The sequence below is a fragment of the Necator americanus genome, chromosome II, assembly GCF_031761385.1.
Source record: "Necator americanus strain Aroian chromosome II, whole genome shotgun sequence".
NCBI lineage: Eukaryota > Metazoa > Nematoda > Chromadorea > Rhabditida > Ancylostomatidae > Necator > Necator americanus.
Genome location: NC_087372.1, coordinates 37,443,935 through 37,458,853, shown reverse-complemented (window position 1 = coordinate 37,458,853; position 14,919 = coordinate 37,443,935). Strand labels below are relative to the sequence as shown.

The 14,919-nt window shown below is 36.8% G+C and overlaps 1 protein-coding gene across 2 annotated transcripts in view; it reads right to left on the bottom strand.

The window, feature by feature from the left end:
• Nucleotides 1–1,819: 1,819 nt before the first annotated feature.
• RB195_020676 (uncharacterized protein) overlaps nt 1,820–14,919 on the bottom strand; it is a gene marked incomplete at both ends in the record, with an annotated part of 39,097 nt that continues 25,997 nt past the window's right edge. For both annotated transcript variants that reach the window (XM_064189073.1, XM_064189074.1), the window contains 37 exons: nt 1,820–1,980; nt 2,050–2,149; nt 2,220–2,319; nt 2,870–2,989; nt 3,142–3,290; nt 3,353–3,479; nt 3,547–3,638; nt 3,716–3,790; nt 4,374–4,468; nt 4,554–4,727; nt 5,222–5,304; nt 5,677–5,813; nt 5,914–5,988; nt 6,207–6,323; nt 6,402–6,562; nt 6,783–6,858; nt 6,911–6,985; nt 7,082–7,198; nt 7,295–7,387; nt 7,441–7,522; nt 7,597–7,695; nt 7,767–7,873; nt 8,514–8,642; nt 8,703–8,826; nt 8,892–9,049; nt 9,523–9,661; nt 9,733–9,864; nt 9,948–10,074; nt 10,357–10,469; nt 11,347–11,459; nt 11,526–11,609; nt 12,343–12,433; nt 12,502–12,593; nt 12,657–12,757; nt 12,861–13,002; nt 13,762–13,878; nt 14,522–14,640. In XM_064189073.1, the coding sequence (XP_064044954.1) occupies nt 1,820–1,980; nt 2,050–2,149; nt 2,220–2,319; nt 2,870–2,989; nt 3,142–3,290; nt 3,353–3,479; nt 3,547–3,638; nt 3,716–3,790; nt 4,374–4,468; nt 4,554–4,727; nt 5,222–5,304; nt 5,677–5,813; nt 5,914–5,988; nt 6,207–6,323; nt 6,402–6,562; nt 6,783–6,858; nt 6,911–6,985; nt 7,082–7,198; nt 7,295–7,387; nt 7,441–7,522; nt 7,597–7,695; nt 7,767–7,873; nt 8,514–8,642; nt 8,703–8,826; nt 8,892–9,049; nt 9,523–9,661; nt 9,733–9,864; nt 9,948–10,074; nt 10,357–10,469; nt 11,347–11,459; nt 11,526–11,609; nt 12,343–12,433; nt 12,502–12,593; nt 12,657–12,757; nt 12,861–13,002; nt 13,762–13,878; nt 14,522–14,640 (4,196 nt within the window). The remainder of the gene's footprint in view (nt 1,981–2,049; nt 2,150–2,219; nt 2,320–2,869; nt 2,990–3,141; nt 3,291–3,352; nt 3,480–3,546; nt 3,639–3,715; nt 3,791–4,373; nt 4,469–4,553; nt 4,728–5,221; nt 5,305–5,676; nt 5,814–5,913; nt 5,989–6,206; nt 6,324–6,401; nt 6,563–6,782; nt 6,859–6,910; nt 6,986–7,081; nt 7,199–7,294; nt 7,388–7,440; nt 7,523–7,596; nt 7,696–7,766; nt 7,874–8,513; nt 8,643–8,702; nt 8,827–8,891; nt 9,050–9,522; nt 9,662–9,732; nt 9,865–9,947; nt 10,075–10,356; nt 10,470–11,346; nt 11,460–11,525; nt 11,610–12,342; nt 12,434–12,501; nt 12,594–12,656; nt 12,758–12,860; nt 13,003–13,761; nt 13,879–14,521; nt 14,641–14,919) is intronic.

The window sequence follows — 14,919 nt, the reverse complement described above, 5'->3', positions numbered from 1 at the left end:
ATGTCGTTTTGACCCAACTATAGATCAAAAACAGCACAAAACATGCCTCTCTATTTATGATTATTCGTTCTAGGTTTGGTTAAATATCGAACCAAACAAATCCAAACAGTTTTTTTCATCAGAAATCTTCTGAGCGCAACATAATGTGGCACCAGCGGTCCTTTTTCGCTAGATGCTGCGAAAGTGAATGAATTGAGGTGGGGTCATATGAGTGAATCATGAAAGAGTTCAAGTATTACCGTACTCGAGCACTGTCTCCCTTTAAAAGTATTGGACGACCTCATAACCGACCGACCTTCGTGCTCTATTTTCATTGATGGCATTAAAATGTAAAATGTGATTAAACACCAGTATTTTTGCTTACTTTTCGCATATACTGAAAGGTTACAGTGTCTTGCATCACTTTTTTGCCACGCATTGTTCAAATAAGTCGATATGTGTTTCAGGAAAATTTTTTTTCCAAATGTTTCCAAATTTTTTTCCAATTTAAAATCCAAGTTTTTCTAAGAACTAAAATGTGCTTTTGCAGCATGCAACGCTTCACGTATTTCAGAAAGGAGTTAGTGTTGTTGGACTGCACAAGAAAAATAAAACATTTCAAATGTACTTGGATCATACACGTGCTCTCCAGAGCGTTAAAAAAAAGGTTTGATAGATTTCGAAATGGAAATCCTACGTTGGAAAATCAACCCCCATTCTGGACGGACTTCTGACATTTATGAGTATGAATATTGTGAGTATCTTAGTAGAAGAAAACCCAAGTATTACAACCGATGAGATTGCTCAGAGGTTGGCAATTGTAAAGAACGCTGAAGAATAGGTTCTTGATTAATAAAACTATATTTTTGAAATTTCAACAGTCTACCTCTGGATCGGGGACGAATTTATGCAATCAGCTAATACACATTAAAATTCCCACTAAATAAGAGAAGGTTTTGAACCGTTTCTGCCTTTTTTCAAGCAAAAAGAAAAAAAGACGAAAAAAAACGAGAAAAAAACTTTAATAACACACAGAAAGTACGCATTCTATCACAGTTGATCATCAAAGCAGTAAAAGTGCCAGAAAATCGGAAGTTTCAATGCTAAACTCGCATATCAGACGGTAGCAATATGTATAATTAGAGTGCTATGAGCAAGTAATAATGCACTGAATAATGAATAAGTCGCCACGTCAGTAAAATACACATAGATCGATTCCCGGAGCGATATTATCGATAGAAAAGAAAAACCCTCTTTGATCTACCCATACCGAAGTCATTACAACAACACCAAGGGTCAAATGTAAATGCGATCACAGTAAGGGAGAACTCGTTCCTCCAAGAAAAGAAGAGAAAAAAAAAACATTACCACAATTACCGTAACCTACGTGAAGATGACTAGAGGCTTGGAAGACAGGGCATATGTAAAGCAAATGTTGCACTTAACATAAAAATGGAGTAAAAATCGGATAAGAACAAGAAATGACAACGAAAGTTAGATTCTACCTTCGGAAACATCTTCAACTTCCTACTTATCCACAATTTCTCAGTTTCTCAATGAATTTCCACTAGAGTTCTAACTATTCACAACACGAATGACAGAATACTAAACAGTATTTGAAACAAGTATGGGCTATTGTGGCAGAAAACACATAAGAAGCACGTAATTAAATAGGAGAACGAACTTTGCGCGGATGTCTTGAAGAAAAAAATCAATTTAATGGGACGACTCCACCCATTTAAATTGACAAAAATCCCATACTTTATAACTTAGAAACATTTCTCGCTTCCGCTGCACCTCTCATGTCGTCCTCGTGTTCCCGCTGCTACGGTGTCCACGCTCAGCCAGTCTCGTACTCCTGAGCGGTGAGGGTGCGTTTACTGTGATCGTATTCATGCTTTGCTCGCATCGTTTTCTCCGCCAACCGTCTTGCCACCTCGAATCTACCACACCATATATGTGATGGATGAGTTCTCTTATCATCGGTATCCAGGATCACTTCTGTAAAAAAAAATCGGACGTCAATAGTTGGCTACCATAAAAAAAAACCTCCTACACTCCCAAAATCACCTAGACTAGCAAGTGAGTTTTCGAGTTCTGGGCGAGGCTGAACGCTCCTAAGATATTTGTAGGGGATCCGGAAAATCACGCTGGATGGTTCTGCATTCACCTAAAAACGTAATAACGTGACGTTAGCGTGTGAGTGGGACAGAATTAAGTGCATAAACGCTTGACGCTACCTGTCTGCACACATAACACTGCCTAGTAGAGATCAATACATACTGTCGTATCAAGTCTTCGCCTTTGAACTGTTCAAGGCACACTTCCACATCGAGTAATCTGAGAAAAATCTCTGTTACTTCGTTGTGAAAGAAACGAAAAATCTGGATCAGATTCTTCGCTAATAATAACATAAATAAAAAGCTAGCCAATAATAAATAAAAATAACAAAAATAATAATAAGAGTAATCATAATAACAACAGTAATGATACTACAACTAATAATAATAGCAATTATGATAGTAACAGAAATAAAAGTAGTAAAATTAGTCATAACAATAACAATATTGATATTAATATTAACAATAACAGCAGTAATAGTAATATCATTACTAGTAGTAACAATAATACTACTCGTAACAATAATAATAATATTAATAGCAGTAATAATAGTAATAAAAGCAATAATAGCAATGATAACAATAATAATAACAATGACGATATTAGTAATAGTAATAATAGAAAGAATAATAATAATAATCACAATAATAATCTTTCCTGTTGAAAGAGCACTGGGGAACATTTCTCGCGCAGACTGATGCTGCCGTAAAGATAGTGGGAGCGATTTATAGTACCCCCAAACTGACCACAAAGTTTTAAAAAAAATTACCGTTCCTTCGTAGAGTAACCATTTATTCGCATCATTTCCATTTGAGCATTTGCCAACTGTAGACTGTAGGGTGGGAGTAGATGGTAAAGATTTCTACACAATCGTGGTGGTCGCACTCTACTGAAATTTTGAAAAAAAAAACTAATAGAAATGCAAATGCTTTTGCTTCTGCGCAGCAGCAAGCACTAACTCTTCTTGCATTAAATGGAGCAATTTAAAACATAAGACAGAAAAAAAACTGAAAAAAAGGAAAAAAATTGCCTTCCACTTACCCGCTAGCTGCTGATCTTCGTCCACTACCTGTGGAAGGTCCAGCTAACTCTTTCATTGCTGACGCTGTTCCTTCAACTAGATCAAACAATCCTTGCACCGGTTTTGTTACCGTATCCACAGCTCCTGTAGTGATTCCACGAATAGCACCCTACAACAACAAAGTACACATTTGCGCCAAACTATAGAAAAAAAGTTCCCGTTTACACTTACAGCCATTATTCCACTTTTGCGACTTTCCGCGATAGTATTCGTGACAATTGCGGTCATTCCACCGAGGACCCCAACGCCAAGTCCCTTCACGCCAGAATACAGATGGGACAGCGGTGTCGTTGTAGTGCTAAGAAGGAATCACTCAAGAAATCTCAGGAAATAAGAACAAACCCAGGGTTAGAATTGATTTCTACCTGTGTGATCGTATCATGTTATGTCGGCGTTTCGCTTCATGCTCCTGATCAAACGTCAACGCTCCTACTCCAGACGCTGCAGAGGAGGCCAGCTAAACTCAAACAAATTTTGAAGAATCTAGGAATGAAACGTCATATAACGCTCAGTCAGCCTCAAAAATATCCCCACCTTGGAAATACTGTTCGATACGCCATATCCGAGGCCAGCAACAAATCTTTGCAAGTCGCCTTCGATAAAGAGACCCTAATAAGAAATGATTAATATAAAAAAAATTTAGCAACATTTAGCACTGCACCATCTCTAACGTACACATATTTCCAAGAAAATATTACTACACTAGAAAAATCAAATACTATTATAACATTTACGCTTCACTAATGAATAACCTCAGCAGTTTAACAACTTTTTCTTTCAAATCAAATCTCATTTTTTTAAAAGCAAATTCGAAAGGAACGGAAATAATGCTCCAGAATTGCAGCCTTTCTACTTACATTTTCGTGCCAAAAAAAAATGAAAGGTGGAAAAATAATCCAGAAACTTGGAATAAAGCTCTACCATGTTCCTTAACTACGCTACGATTTTCCAGAAGTTTCCAGTTCCAAGGCTGGATTAGTCCAAAAGAATAGTGGATTTACTCATGAAAATGTAAAATAGTAAGACCAAAAATCAAGTAAGCGAATGAGAATTTTTAAAAAGAAAATATGGAATGGAAGATTTACTACATATAAAGAAGGGATGATGAGTAAACATCTAAAAAAAAGAAAAAAAAAACAACAAAATAGCGGTCGGAAGCGATCTTTGAACAACACTGTATGAAGAACGTCACCTGGAAAGAATCCTTCAAATCTGTCACCAATCCTTGTGGATTTCCGAATGCGTCCAACGTCACTACTATATTCAATGTTTGCTTTTGTAATTCAGCTGCAAATAAAATTCTTCAAATGCAAAAATGAAAAGCAAAAGCAGATTGTACATAAAATGCAAGATCTGTTAGGTAATGTCTTACCAAAGTAGAATTTCTGCAAACTTTCCAGCAGGAATGAACTCGTTTCAAAGTAATGGAATTGACGGAATGGCGGCAGCGAGACGGTAGCGTTCTCGAATGAAACTAATTTTATGTTGAACTGCTGCTTCAGTTGTCGACATTCCGGTGGAAGGCTCGATTTTGAAACGGTCACCACTGAAAAATCTTGGTATGTTTACACCGTATAACCTGTAACCTTCAACTACGATGAATTCGTCACTTCAACCTTAATTCGTTCATAGAAATATCACACTGAAGATAGATAAATATAGAAACGGTAGGTGATAGCTAAGTATAGGAAACACAAGCGGTAGACGAAACAGCTGCTGGTAACTAGTGAATGCGAAATAAAAATGCTCAAGAAACTCCGGAAACGAGTTAAAATAAACACGCACTGAGTGAGGCTAATACATTTTTTTCTAGGAAGACAACAAGTAAATAGAAAAAAAAATAAGTCCAAATTAATCTGACAAAGTTAGGTACAAAATCCTAATAAAAGAAAGGATCAAGTCATTTTTTCACTCAGTCAGTTACTTAATTTTGCACTTGAAGGTGGCGTCAGAATTCAACCTCTTTCTGTTATAGCAACTGAGGCAACTATAACACTGCCCACACGTGCTCTTTTCTCAGTACACATTGAAAACACTCACCACTTAAGGAGATCTGACCCATCTCAAGAACCAATGTCCCAAAGTACCATCTTCTCGTTCGGAATGGATCCGGTCTTTCCAAGCTGCAAAGACTTCGTCAAATAATTCTTTCAAAGATAAAAATAAAACCAAGAACGTCTTCGATTCTAGGGAGACTGAGACGCCGATCCCTTTCAGTTTTTTTTCTGAAATAATTTTTCAAGCCTACGATTATTTAGAGCACTAAGGAAAAGCCAGAAAGGGAGTTTCTAAGAAACTAGAGAAGAAAAAAAACGAGGAAATGCACGAAAAAAATCGTATCTTGGGAATTTTTCATAACTACAGGACTACGGTGTGAAGAAAATCAAATCAAAAACTGTTAATAATAACAAACGATGGGCTGCTACAGATCCCAAACATTCTGCAACAAGGTGGAATCAATCAATTAATCAAGGTGGAATTCCTCCATAACTCACTCAGTATTTGGCGGCAAACTGAGCGTTTTCTGCTGAACACTTGAAGCAGCATCTGAAGCTTGAGCAAATTGAACGAGTTTCCAAAGAAGTAGTTCGTCTAACTGTACATCAAGATCACACAACTTTATCCGGAAACACTAAAAATTTTCTTAAACCATACAATAATAAATATTCTACTTTCTTTCCAAGACAATCTCACAACTCGAAAGCAATTACAAAGCTTAAAGTAGCACTAACGTCGAAAGCGTCGTAATGCTTCATGGGTGTACAGTTCATTTCCAACTTTAAAGCAGGTCGAGGCGTTCCTGAGACCTGGAGAACAACTACTGTAATGCCGATTGTTATTGGAAAAGCAGAAACACTCATTATAAATACAAATATGAAAAAATAAACAACAAATAGCAAGCCTTTTTTTGTGAGAGCTTCGTCGCACATTCGAATAAGAATGTCATATAGTCAGAATAGGCAAATTAAAGACATTTCGAAAAAAAAATCGCTGAAAAAGAAGCACAAAGTAGCCAATTACTTACACCAGGTGGTAGATCCCCATTGACGTAACTCCCATAACCATCTTCATCTGCGCCAATTGTTTCTGGTTGACAATGAAGCACTTGCCATTTGTCCGAATTCAGTAGCTGGTTATCAATCTGGATGCAAAACTCACAATTAAATACGAAAACCATTTGGATTAATTCAAGAGAAAACTATTCGATCACTAGAAGCACCTGGATCACATCCACACTTCCCGTCATTAGATAAGTTTCCTCCAGTCGCTTTGCGCTTAGGACGATTCCTCCAAATCTTGCATACAGCAATTCCTCATGACATCCATTGACTAACGATATACCAAGACCAGCTCTCATAGTGACATTCATTTCCAGGCCAGCTTAATTTAAATTCATTTAATTTAAAAAAAAACCTCAAAAAGAAAAAAAAACACGAAAGAATAAATGCTGATGAATACGTGAATCCGTGAAAATTTTTAAGAAGAAATTATCTCAGTCTTGTTAAGAAATTTCGCAGATTTCCCTCTCGCGAGGATTCCAATACATTGCATTCTTTCACAAGAGGTAAACTCAAAATTTAATAAAATTTTAAAATCACACCTGGCTTTATCGACTTCATTATGGACGGCACTGACGTACATCTCAAACGATCCTCGCGGTCAGTTATTCGTACTACCTGAACAAGAAGATTTGTATAGAAATTGTCACTTTCAAGGAATAACCCTCACCAAAGTTGGGCCACTATGCAAGCATTCGACCTCTAACGTTCCGCTACCTGGCCGTTGACGTTGTACGCGCCAGACCTACCCAATGAACTTCATTTAAAAAAAGGATCAAAGCAAACAACCCATAAGTTTTCAATTTTACACGAGAATTTACAACATTACAGAGCGACTAACCTGAGAAGAAGGGTCCACTACGTCACCACGGTTTGATTCACATCTCATCATGAAAATTTCCGGCGATCGATGGGTAACGGCCATGTTGGAAAGACCTTGACAATACAGTCGACCATCCTGAAATGAGAAATGTAAATAAAAACAACGTTAACGTTGATTCTACCTGACATTTCCACTGAAAGAGATTAAAACTAAAAAGTAAAATAATCTTACCGATGAGAACTTCCATTTCTGGAATCGATCACGAGAGGATTGCCGAGGCGTCATCATCAGTTGGAATCCCATTCGTTCCAGGACATCCAGCACCTTAAGAAAATTCCGTAAATCATACGAAATCGAAAAAAAAATGAGCAACTAACCATTCTTGTCTTAGATCTATACGACATTCCTATATTCTCTATGCACCCGTCCTTACACAGTACCCAAAGTTGATTGCCGCTGCTTAAAAGACCAAATTTTTTGCTTTTAAAGTAATAACAGGTTACGGTAGGAAGTCAAATTATACAGTTGCTTACTTCGCATCCACCCTGTTCTGCTTGTTCAGGATCACCTTTCCTTTTTGAAGGGTTTCGAGGACTAATTCATTCTCTTCCGTTCTTTTAGAGCTCGAAACACTGAAAAGACCATAAATTCAGGAACAACTAGTTACAAAAAGCAAAAACCATAAATTTCAAACAGCCCGTACTTGTTAAATGAAGCCGCTAGTTGTATGTAGATATGATTCTCGTATACAAGTTGAGGTCCAATCCCTTTCACCGACGGATCGTAAACATGGCTCTTGTTTTCATAAACCTGAAATACAACAAAATCAGAAACAAAGTCAAAAGTAATTCATAGTTATAAAAAAGACGGGGAAGTGCAGAACATAGAAGTTTCAAGAGAAGATCTTTTGTCGAACACTGCTTTCAATTGCTAAATCCCGCTGTTTGTAGAAAATAAATAGTAACATTACATCGATGTAATAATTTTTCTTAAAAAAGTCTGCAAAACATGAATTCCATGAACCAAAAACTTATGTCTAAAAATACTGTAAATCAGATCTCCATCGCCTAATGATTTCTCCTCGACACTTACAAAAAACTTGGAAAGATAAATTACTGACGTCGTAGATGGAGGAAAAGAAAAAAACAAGACTTAGGAAAAAAAACAGTATATACAGGTGTCAGGTGGTGAGTAGCAACATAAGTAAACGCTTGGAATGATGTCTGAACGGAGAAAAAGCAGCTATAGAAATGTATGCATGTTTTTAAATTTTTCTATTTTATTTATTATTTTGAAAACATTCATTTATTTGGATATTTTTATTTCTTAGAAATGTAAAAACTGCAAAAATTCAAAACGATAATTCAAAGAGAGATCTTAAAATATTGAGACAATGCTAAAAAAAAATTCCACAACGAGAAAAACAAGAGTGAGTGTTTGCAAACGTTACCTGCAGCACCATTCTTCGACTTCCGTACAAATCATCCCAAGCGTAGTCAATGTGACTTCTTGCTTTACAGATAGTTCTTAGATGCTGGCCAATGGGACCCTCTGATTGTTGTTGATATAAAACAGGTACCTGGATATCAAAAGGTTCAAAGACCGTTCGTACAAATGTTGTAGGATAATTGTCACTCACGTCTGATTGATTTTCTATTCGAATAGGCGGCGGATAGTAATCAGCATCCGTGAATGTTACACAAAAAACGGCACTGTTCAGAATTATCTCAACGCGAACAAATCTCGGCGTTTCATCGGCATCTCTGGACAACACAAAAAACATTAGATTTCTTAGAGTTTGCTTGAACTGCACTGTAATGTACCGTACCTCATTGTAATATGGAATGATCCTATCCGATCTATTCGAAAAGGACAACTCCAATGTCGTACATCGCTTCTACGTACACACATCTGTCGACAATCCTCGTAATTTTCATTCCATACCAAACTGCATTGTGATGCAATGTGCACGTGCTCAGATACTCGCTAAACATCGTTACGGTCAGAATTTGCAAGATCTACAGAAATCTGCTATTCATGAACGTCAGAATCCGAGAAAATAATATAAGTTTGACACTGTTGTCCTACAAAATGATGCAGCAATCGAGAAATTTAAATTTAATACGGGTGAATAATGCCTTGAAATATTTGGAAAACTGCGAAAATAATGGAAAATAGCAAGAATGAGGGAAAAATAAATTAAATAAATCCCGTATAATATAGTACAAATAATGTAATATATAAAATAGTAACATAAATTTTATATTATACTTAATAGTGCACGTATATTACAGTGAAAATTTTTGAACATTCCTCTCTTCTTGTTCAAATTTTCTTAGATATCAATTCAACATAAACACGATTAAAGTCAATGAAGTATCCCTAAGATGGACATACGACTTCGAAAAAAAAAACAACAAACAAACAGACAAAAAAAATATCCAAAAAAAATCACTCACATCAATGAGATCATGATGGCAGACGGATAACGTGAACGATGACTGATTACTTATGACATAGCGAGAAGTTAACAGCACTACTTGAGTATCTTTGTATCTCCCCGTTCCAGCACGGACCTCCACACCAATGTTATAGTACCTGGAGACAATTTAGTTTCTATCCAAGATTCGAAATATGATGGAAAAAGCCGAAAAAAGAATTAAACTTACAAAGTTGGTAGTGTTTCATGTACAACGCTAAGTTTTAGTGCTTGTACACCAGGAGTTAAGGCAAACTTGTGGCTGTAACGTGGCCGGTAGTTTGCTTCCTTAGCAAGACCATGTCCAACTCGTACCACGCATCTTAAAATGACAAAATCTTTTGTTACAAGGGTCCCACACTAATTATTCAACCAAATAAATAATAATAACTATTCAAAACTCACTGTTTCGGACAACCATCGTCAGCAAAGCTAAACATCAACGGATGCCGGTCCTTAGCCTGCTCATGCTCAGCCATCTGGCCAGCTGCTTCGCTATCAGCAGCTTCTTGCTTGAGAATTAGAGGAATACCTCAAATCGTTAAATATGTTAGTAAACCAGTGGGTTACGCTTAATAAAAAAAAAGTTAATTAAAAAAAAACAAAAGAAAGTTCCGGTGCAGGTCCGAAAAGAAGCAGGAAACAAGCAGCACGGGTTAGATTTAAAGGGTTTATTAATATAAAAAATTTGTATACGTTAAATTCTCTGCACACACTAACTTCTTGAAATTATCTACTTCATAGTTATTTTTTCTCCAATATTTTTTTGTCTTGCTCCAATACACTTGAACTGACATGAAAAAGAGAAGCTTACCTGACTTGTTTACTATCCAATATGGGACCCACAAGGACAATGAGATAGAGCCTCCAACACCAAGTCGAACGTTACCATACATATCCAACGGACGTTTGTTGGCATCTTGTAGCCTGTAAATGGTGGTTACTAGTTTTCGCACCGAATTAACCTCTGAAAGACACTAATTGTGAAGAAGACGAAAAAGAATAGGAAGAAGATGTAACAAATCTGGTTGGTCAGGGTTGCTTCCTATGTAAAATAGGGTCAAAACGGCATGAAGCACGGTACAGTTACGATTCCAACCGCTTCCTCCACCGCACCATTTCGAGCGCAGTCGTTTACACGGCTGCACCGTCCTTCATGCGTAGGCGGCTGCGCTTGAAGCGGTGCGGTGGAGGAAGCAGTACTGTACTGCAACTGTACCGTGCTTCATGTCGTTTTGCCTATACTATAACTTCCTAGTAGCTGAAACCTCAAAGCAAGATAATAGATCAATGTTCGCATCAATAATATATAATAAATAATAATGATAATAGATACAATAGATTAATGAGCTCACATCACAAACCTTCAAAGAGATAGAACCGGTAGCCTGAGGGGAGTATACCACGAAAATGACGACTCGGTATCTCTCCGTGAAAACATAGGAGTTGGGGCGTAGATCACGAGTATAAGCACGATCACGCTCATCCTCCCTCCCTCCAATTGATCGCTCTCATACTCGTGATCTGATCCCATAACTTTATCTTTTCGTGGACAGATCTGAACTTCGCCAATTTCGTGATAGGGTGCCTTTAGACCACTACCACAGCAACAATCTTCAGGAAAAAAAATTAATGGAACGAAAGAAATATGTTGTCTAACGATGATCAATGAATGACCGTTTAAAAGTCAACACAAAAATAATTCTCATTCAACAGACAAGATCACAACACGAGCAGAATGGTCAGAGAATAATTGAACAACAAAAACCAAAAAAAAAAAACTAAAAAAAAACCTTTCCCGTACCTCAACGACACAAGCTGTCCCTCTCCTATGCTGGATTTTGATATGTGGCACTCTTGAACGGTCCGTAGCCGATCTGTGACTACACGTATCGCAAGTGTTTTCGTTATGTCAACCTCAAACATGGAATTATTTCCATGGAAAAGTCCTCATAGTGAACCAAATGTGATCTCTGGACTTACTATGCTTATCATATGCAGTTTTCCTGCCGCTACGGGGAACACATGATCCAAAATATGGATTTCAACATCAATCGGTAAGAGATTCTGAAACATTTATGATCTCATTAGCATTTCTTTTATCTCATTACACTGGCGTATCTCATAAATTACGGAGTTTTGCGTAGAAATGAACTGTAGAGGACAACAAAGAATCAATAAGAGTGACAGATCAAAATCTGGAGTCAAAGCCAGCGGGATCTATTCGAATTTTCGAATGGACCCGCCAAACAGATCCATCGAAAGTCAGTCGTGATCCCGTAAACATCTATGGATCATTCCGTGGTCACTATTCAGTTCACATGTCCTCTTCCCTTATCACCGACTGCGAAAGCCAATCATTATTATTTTGTACATCTGATTTTGTATTTTCTTTACAGTTAGTTACATTTAACTCTTTTGAAATAAAATCTGACTTCCTTTACTCGTATTGATTTCCTAGAACATTGTACAGAAGGTGCATATGATCTCTTTACCATTTCTTTCTCCTCACTACACCAGCTTATTTAATAAATCACGCTTAATTATATAGAAATGAAATGTAGAGGACGAATTTTATTTGATATTTGTATTTTTGTGTCATATTTGAAATATTTCCTTGAATTTGAAATCTTCTTTTCTATTACTATTTTAAATCTTAATTGGTGCCAGGATTCTCCACAAAAAAGTGGAATTTGGGAATTTTTTCCAAAAAAGAGATAAACATTCTTTTTGTACTACAATTGATTAACTGAATCCAATCAAAAATTGGACCCCCACGTAAGGGAGAAGCTCTACTAACCTGGATTGTAAGTGGTGCTACCACATAAATTGAATGACCAGGCAAACCTTCGTGGTCAGGATAGTGTTCGCGACGAACTGATGTGCACATCCTGAGATATGGATAGATCTAGGCGCATCACTCAATCGATAATGCACATGAAAAACATTAAAAACTCACCAGTAGTTATAGTAACTCTTAGAACTTTCCAAATATTCTGTCTTATTGAGCGTTTCGCCTGCTACTCGCACATTTTTCCAGATTATTTCCGCCTATTACAAAAAAAGCTTTTATCAAAGAAAATTAATTCAGCCAAATGAAATTGGGAAATTTACCTTCTCGTGGACTTGACAGCCCTCTGGTCTCACCATAAACTGGCAATGAGCGAACTGTAGAGGAACTGGCCTGGATTGTGACGGCTCAACGAGCATTAGTTCTAAGCGATCTACTATTAGAATGGAATAGAATCCAGTTGAAAAAAAAACAGAAATTAACAGAGAAAGAAACAAAAAAGAAGAGAAAGGAGTGAAAAATCAAACCTTTTCCGTCTTCAGCACTAAAAACCGCCAACTGATGTGGTAGCTGATTATGAATGTCGATCGATGATCTCACCGCCACCACCTTTTTCCCGTCTTTTTCCATCGTCACTCGGATCACTACTCTTGCCATTGGCATACCTTTCTATAGAGGGTTTATCAGTTTTAAAGTTAATTTCATAAGGTGTGTTAATACTCTGACAATAAACACCTTGAAAAAAAACTTGACTTCTCTTCAACAAGATAGTTTTCAATCGATAAAGGACTAGTATCACTCAAGTCCCCCCTATCAATCTCCAGAAATCGTCATTAGGAATGGAATATTTAACATCCATCATATAGCTAAACTTTTTCCAGCTTTTTCACACTCTGTTTATCCATTTCGAAACCGTCAATCATGATGCGAAGGTAACAACGAATTTTTTCTGCAACGCTACGAATTTTAACATCAGTGCAATTATTTCCGGGATTTAAAGGTCCTGTTTAGAGTGTTTTGATTCTTTCCATTTAAGAAATAGCGGCAGAAATAGAAGAACGAATCTTGAAATTTGAGAGTTTCCCCTACTTTCCCGTTGCTCGTTCGAGGACCAGAAGCTTCACAAAAAAAATCTAAAGGATTTAGCTGGAGCCTTTCCGATCACGGTATCTAAACCCTCACAAAAAAAAGGTTGCAGAAGAATTGCATTATTTCCAACATTTTTTCTTCATGTTTTTCACAAAAACACAGAAATCGAAGACACTACTATGCTATTCCGTGTCGAAGTGATTCAACACAAAAATTCTATGGTTTAAGGGAAAAAAGTGAACCGCTGATCAGATCCTACAACCACGGTCTTTTTAAGCTATACATTGGAAGTTTCCTTAGTAGCCACCGTTTCAGTACTGACTGAAGAAATCATGTTACCTTCACTGCTTTAACAAGCCTAAAGTATGTTCCACAGGCATCCACGTGAACAGGTGAAATCTCATCCCAGCCGTTCACTTTCACTATTACTTGACGTGGAGGTTCACGCTCGGAATGCTGAAATAGAAATCGATAAATAAATAAATAAATAAATCGATCCAGAATATACTATTTCGAACGTATTTGTGTTTTCCTTGTCATGTATATTTTTTTTAAGCAAAAGTACTTTTCTTCTAGTCATTAACTCTAACAAGAGAGTCGGCAGTTGCATAAAAGTAGCAGGCGCCGTAAATTCAACAATTATCGTATTCTAAACTCTATGAAACTTTTGAAATTTGAAAAAAAAACATTGTTAACAACTGAAATTGAAGATTTAAGTTTATAAAAATTGTGAAAAATAAAAAAGTACGAATTTTTTATTCATATTTTCAATAAAATAAAAACAAAACAAAAAAACAGAACAAAGAAGCAATAAAATAAAATAAAAAACAGGCACAACGCCAAAAGGTAAAGCTCAATTAATGTTAATCAGCCCTGCCTCGTTTTCTCCCGCTCTCCACAAGTATGACTTATTTGTCTACAGATAGAAGAATCCGAGTTCGACCAATCTAACGTTTTTAGGTTTCATCTTTTATTTAATAAATAGTAATAATAATTTTATTAATTTTATTCCCTTTTTTAGTCATCGTTTGGTTTTTTTTTACTTGTTCTTGAAGGAACCACTTTAGGACAAGGTATTTATCACAATACAGAAACTTACCGAGTAAAGTAGCAATCGCGCAGGAAATTCAAATGTATGCTCCTTGTCCTTGGGGACAGTAATCCATCGTACTGTTGCTCTTCGTTGCTGATTCCTAGCTAATTGGATGTCTTCGACAGCTGGAACACTTTAAAAAGTATAAATCTTAAAAATAAGTAAAAAATGGTCTTGAATACACTTTAAGAATTTTCCTCTCCACAACTCATACGATCTATACGGCTACCAAAACTTTTAAAGGCAACATACCACGAATCTGAGGTGGTGCAGATTTCAGGTGGAGTATTCTTATACGGGATAGTAGATTACGGAGAAGGGTGTGATTCTGTCCATTTCTTCCTAATTGCCGTAAAAAACGGTCCGGAAGATGCGGCACTGCACAGGGCTGGCGCGCCCCAATC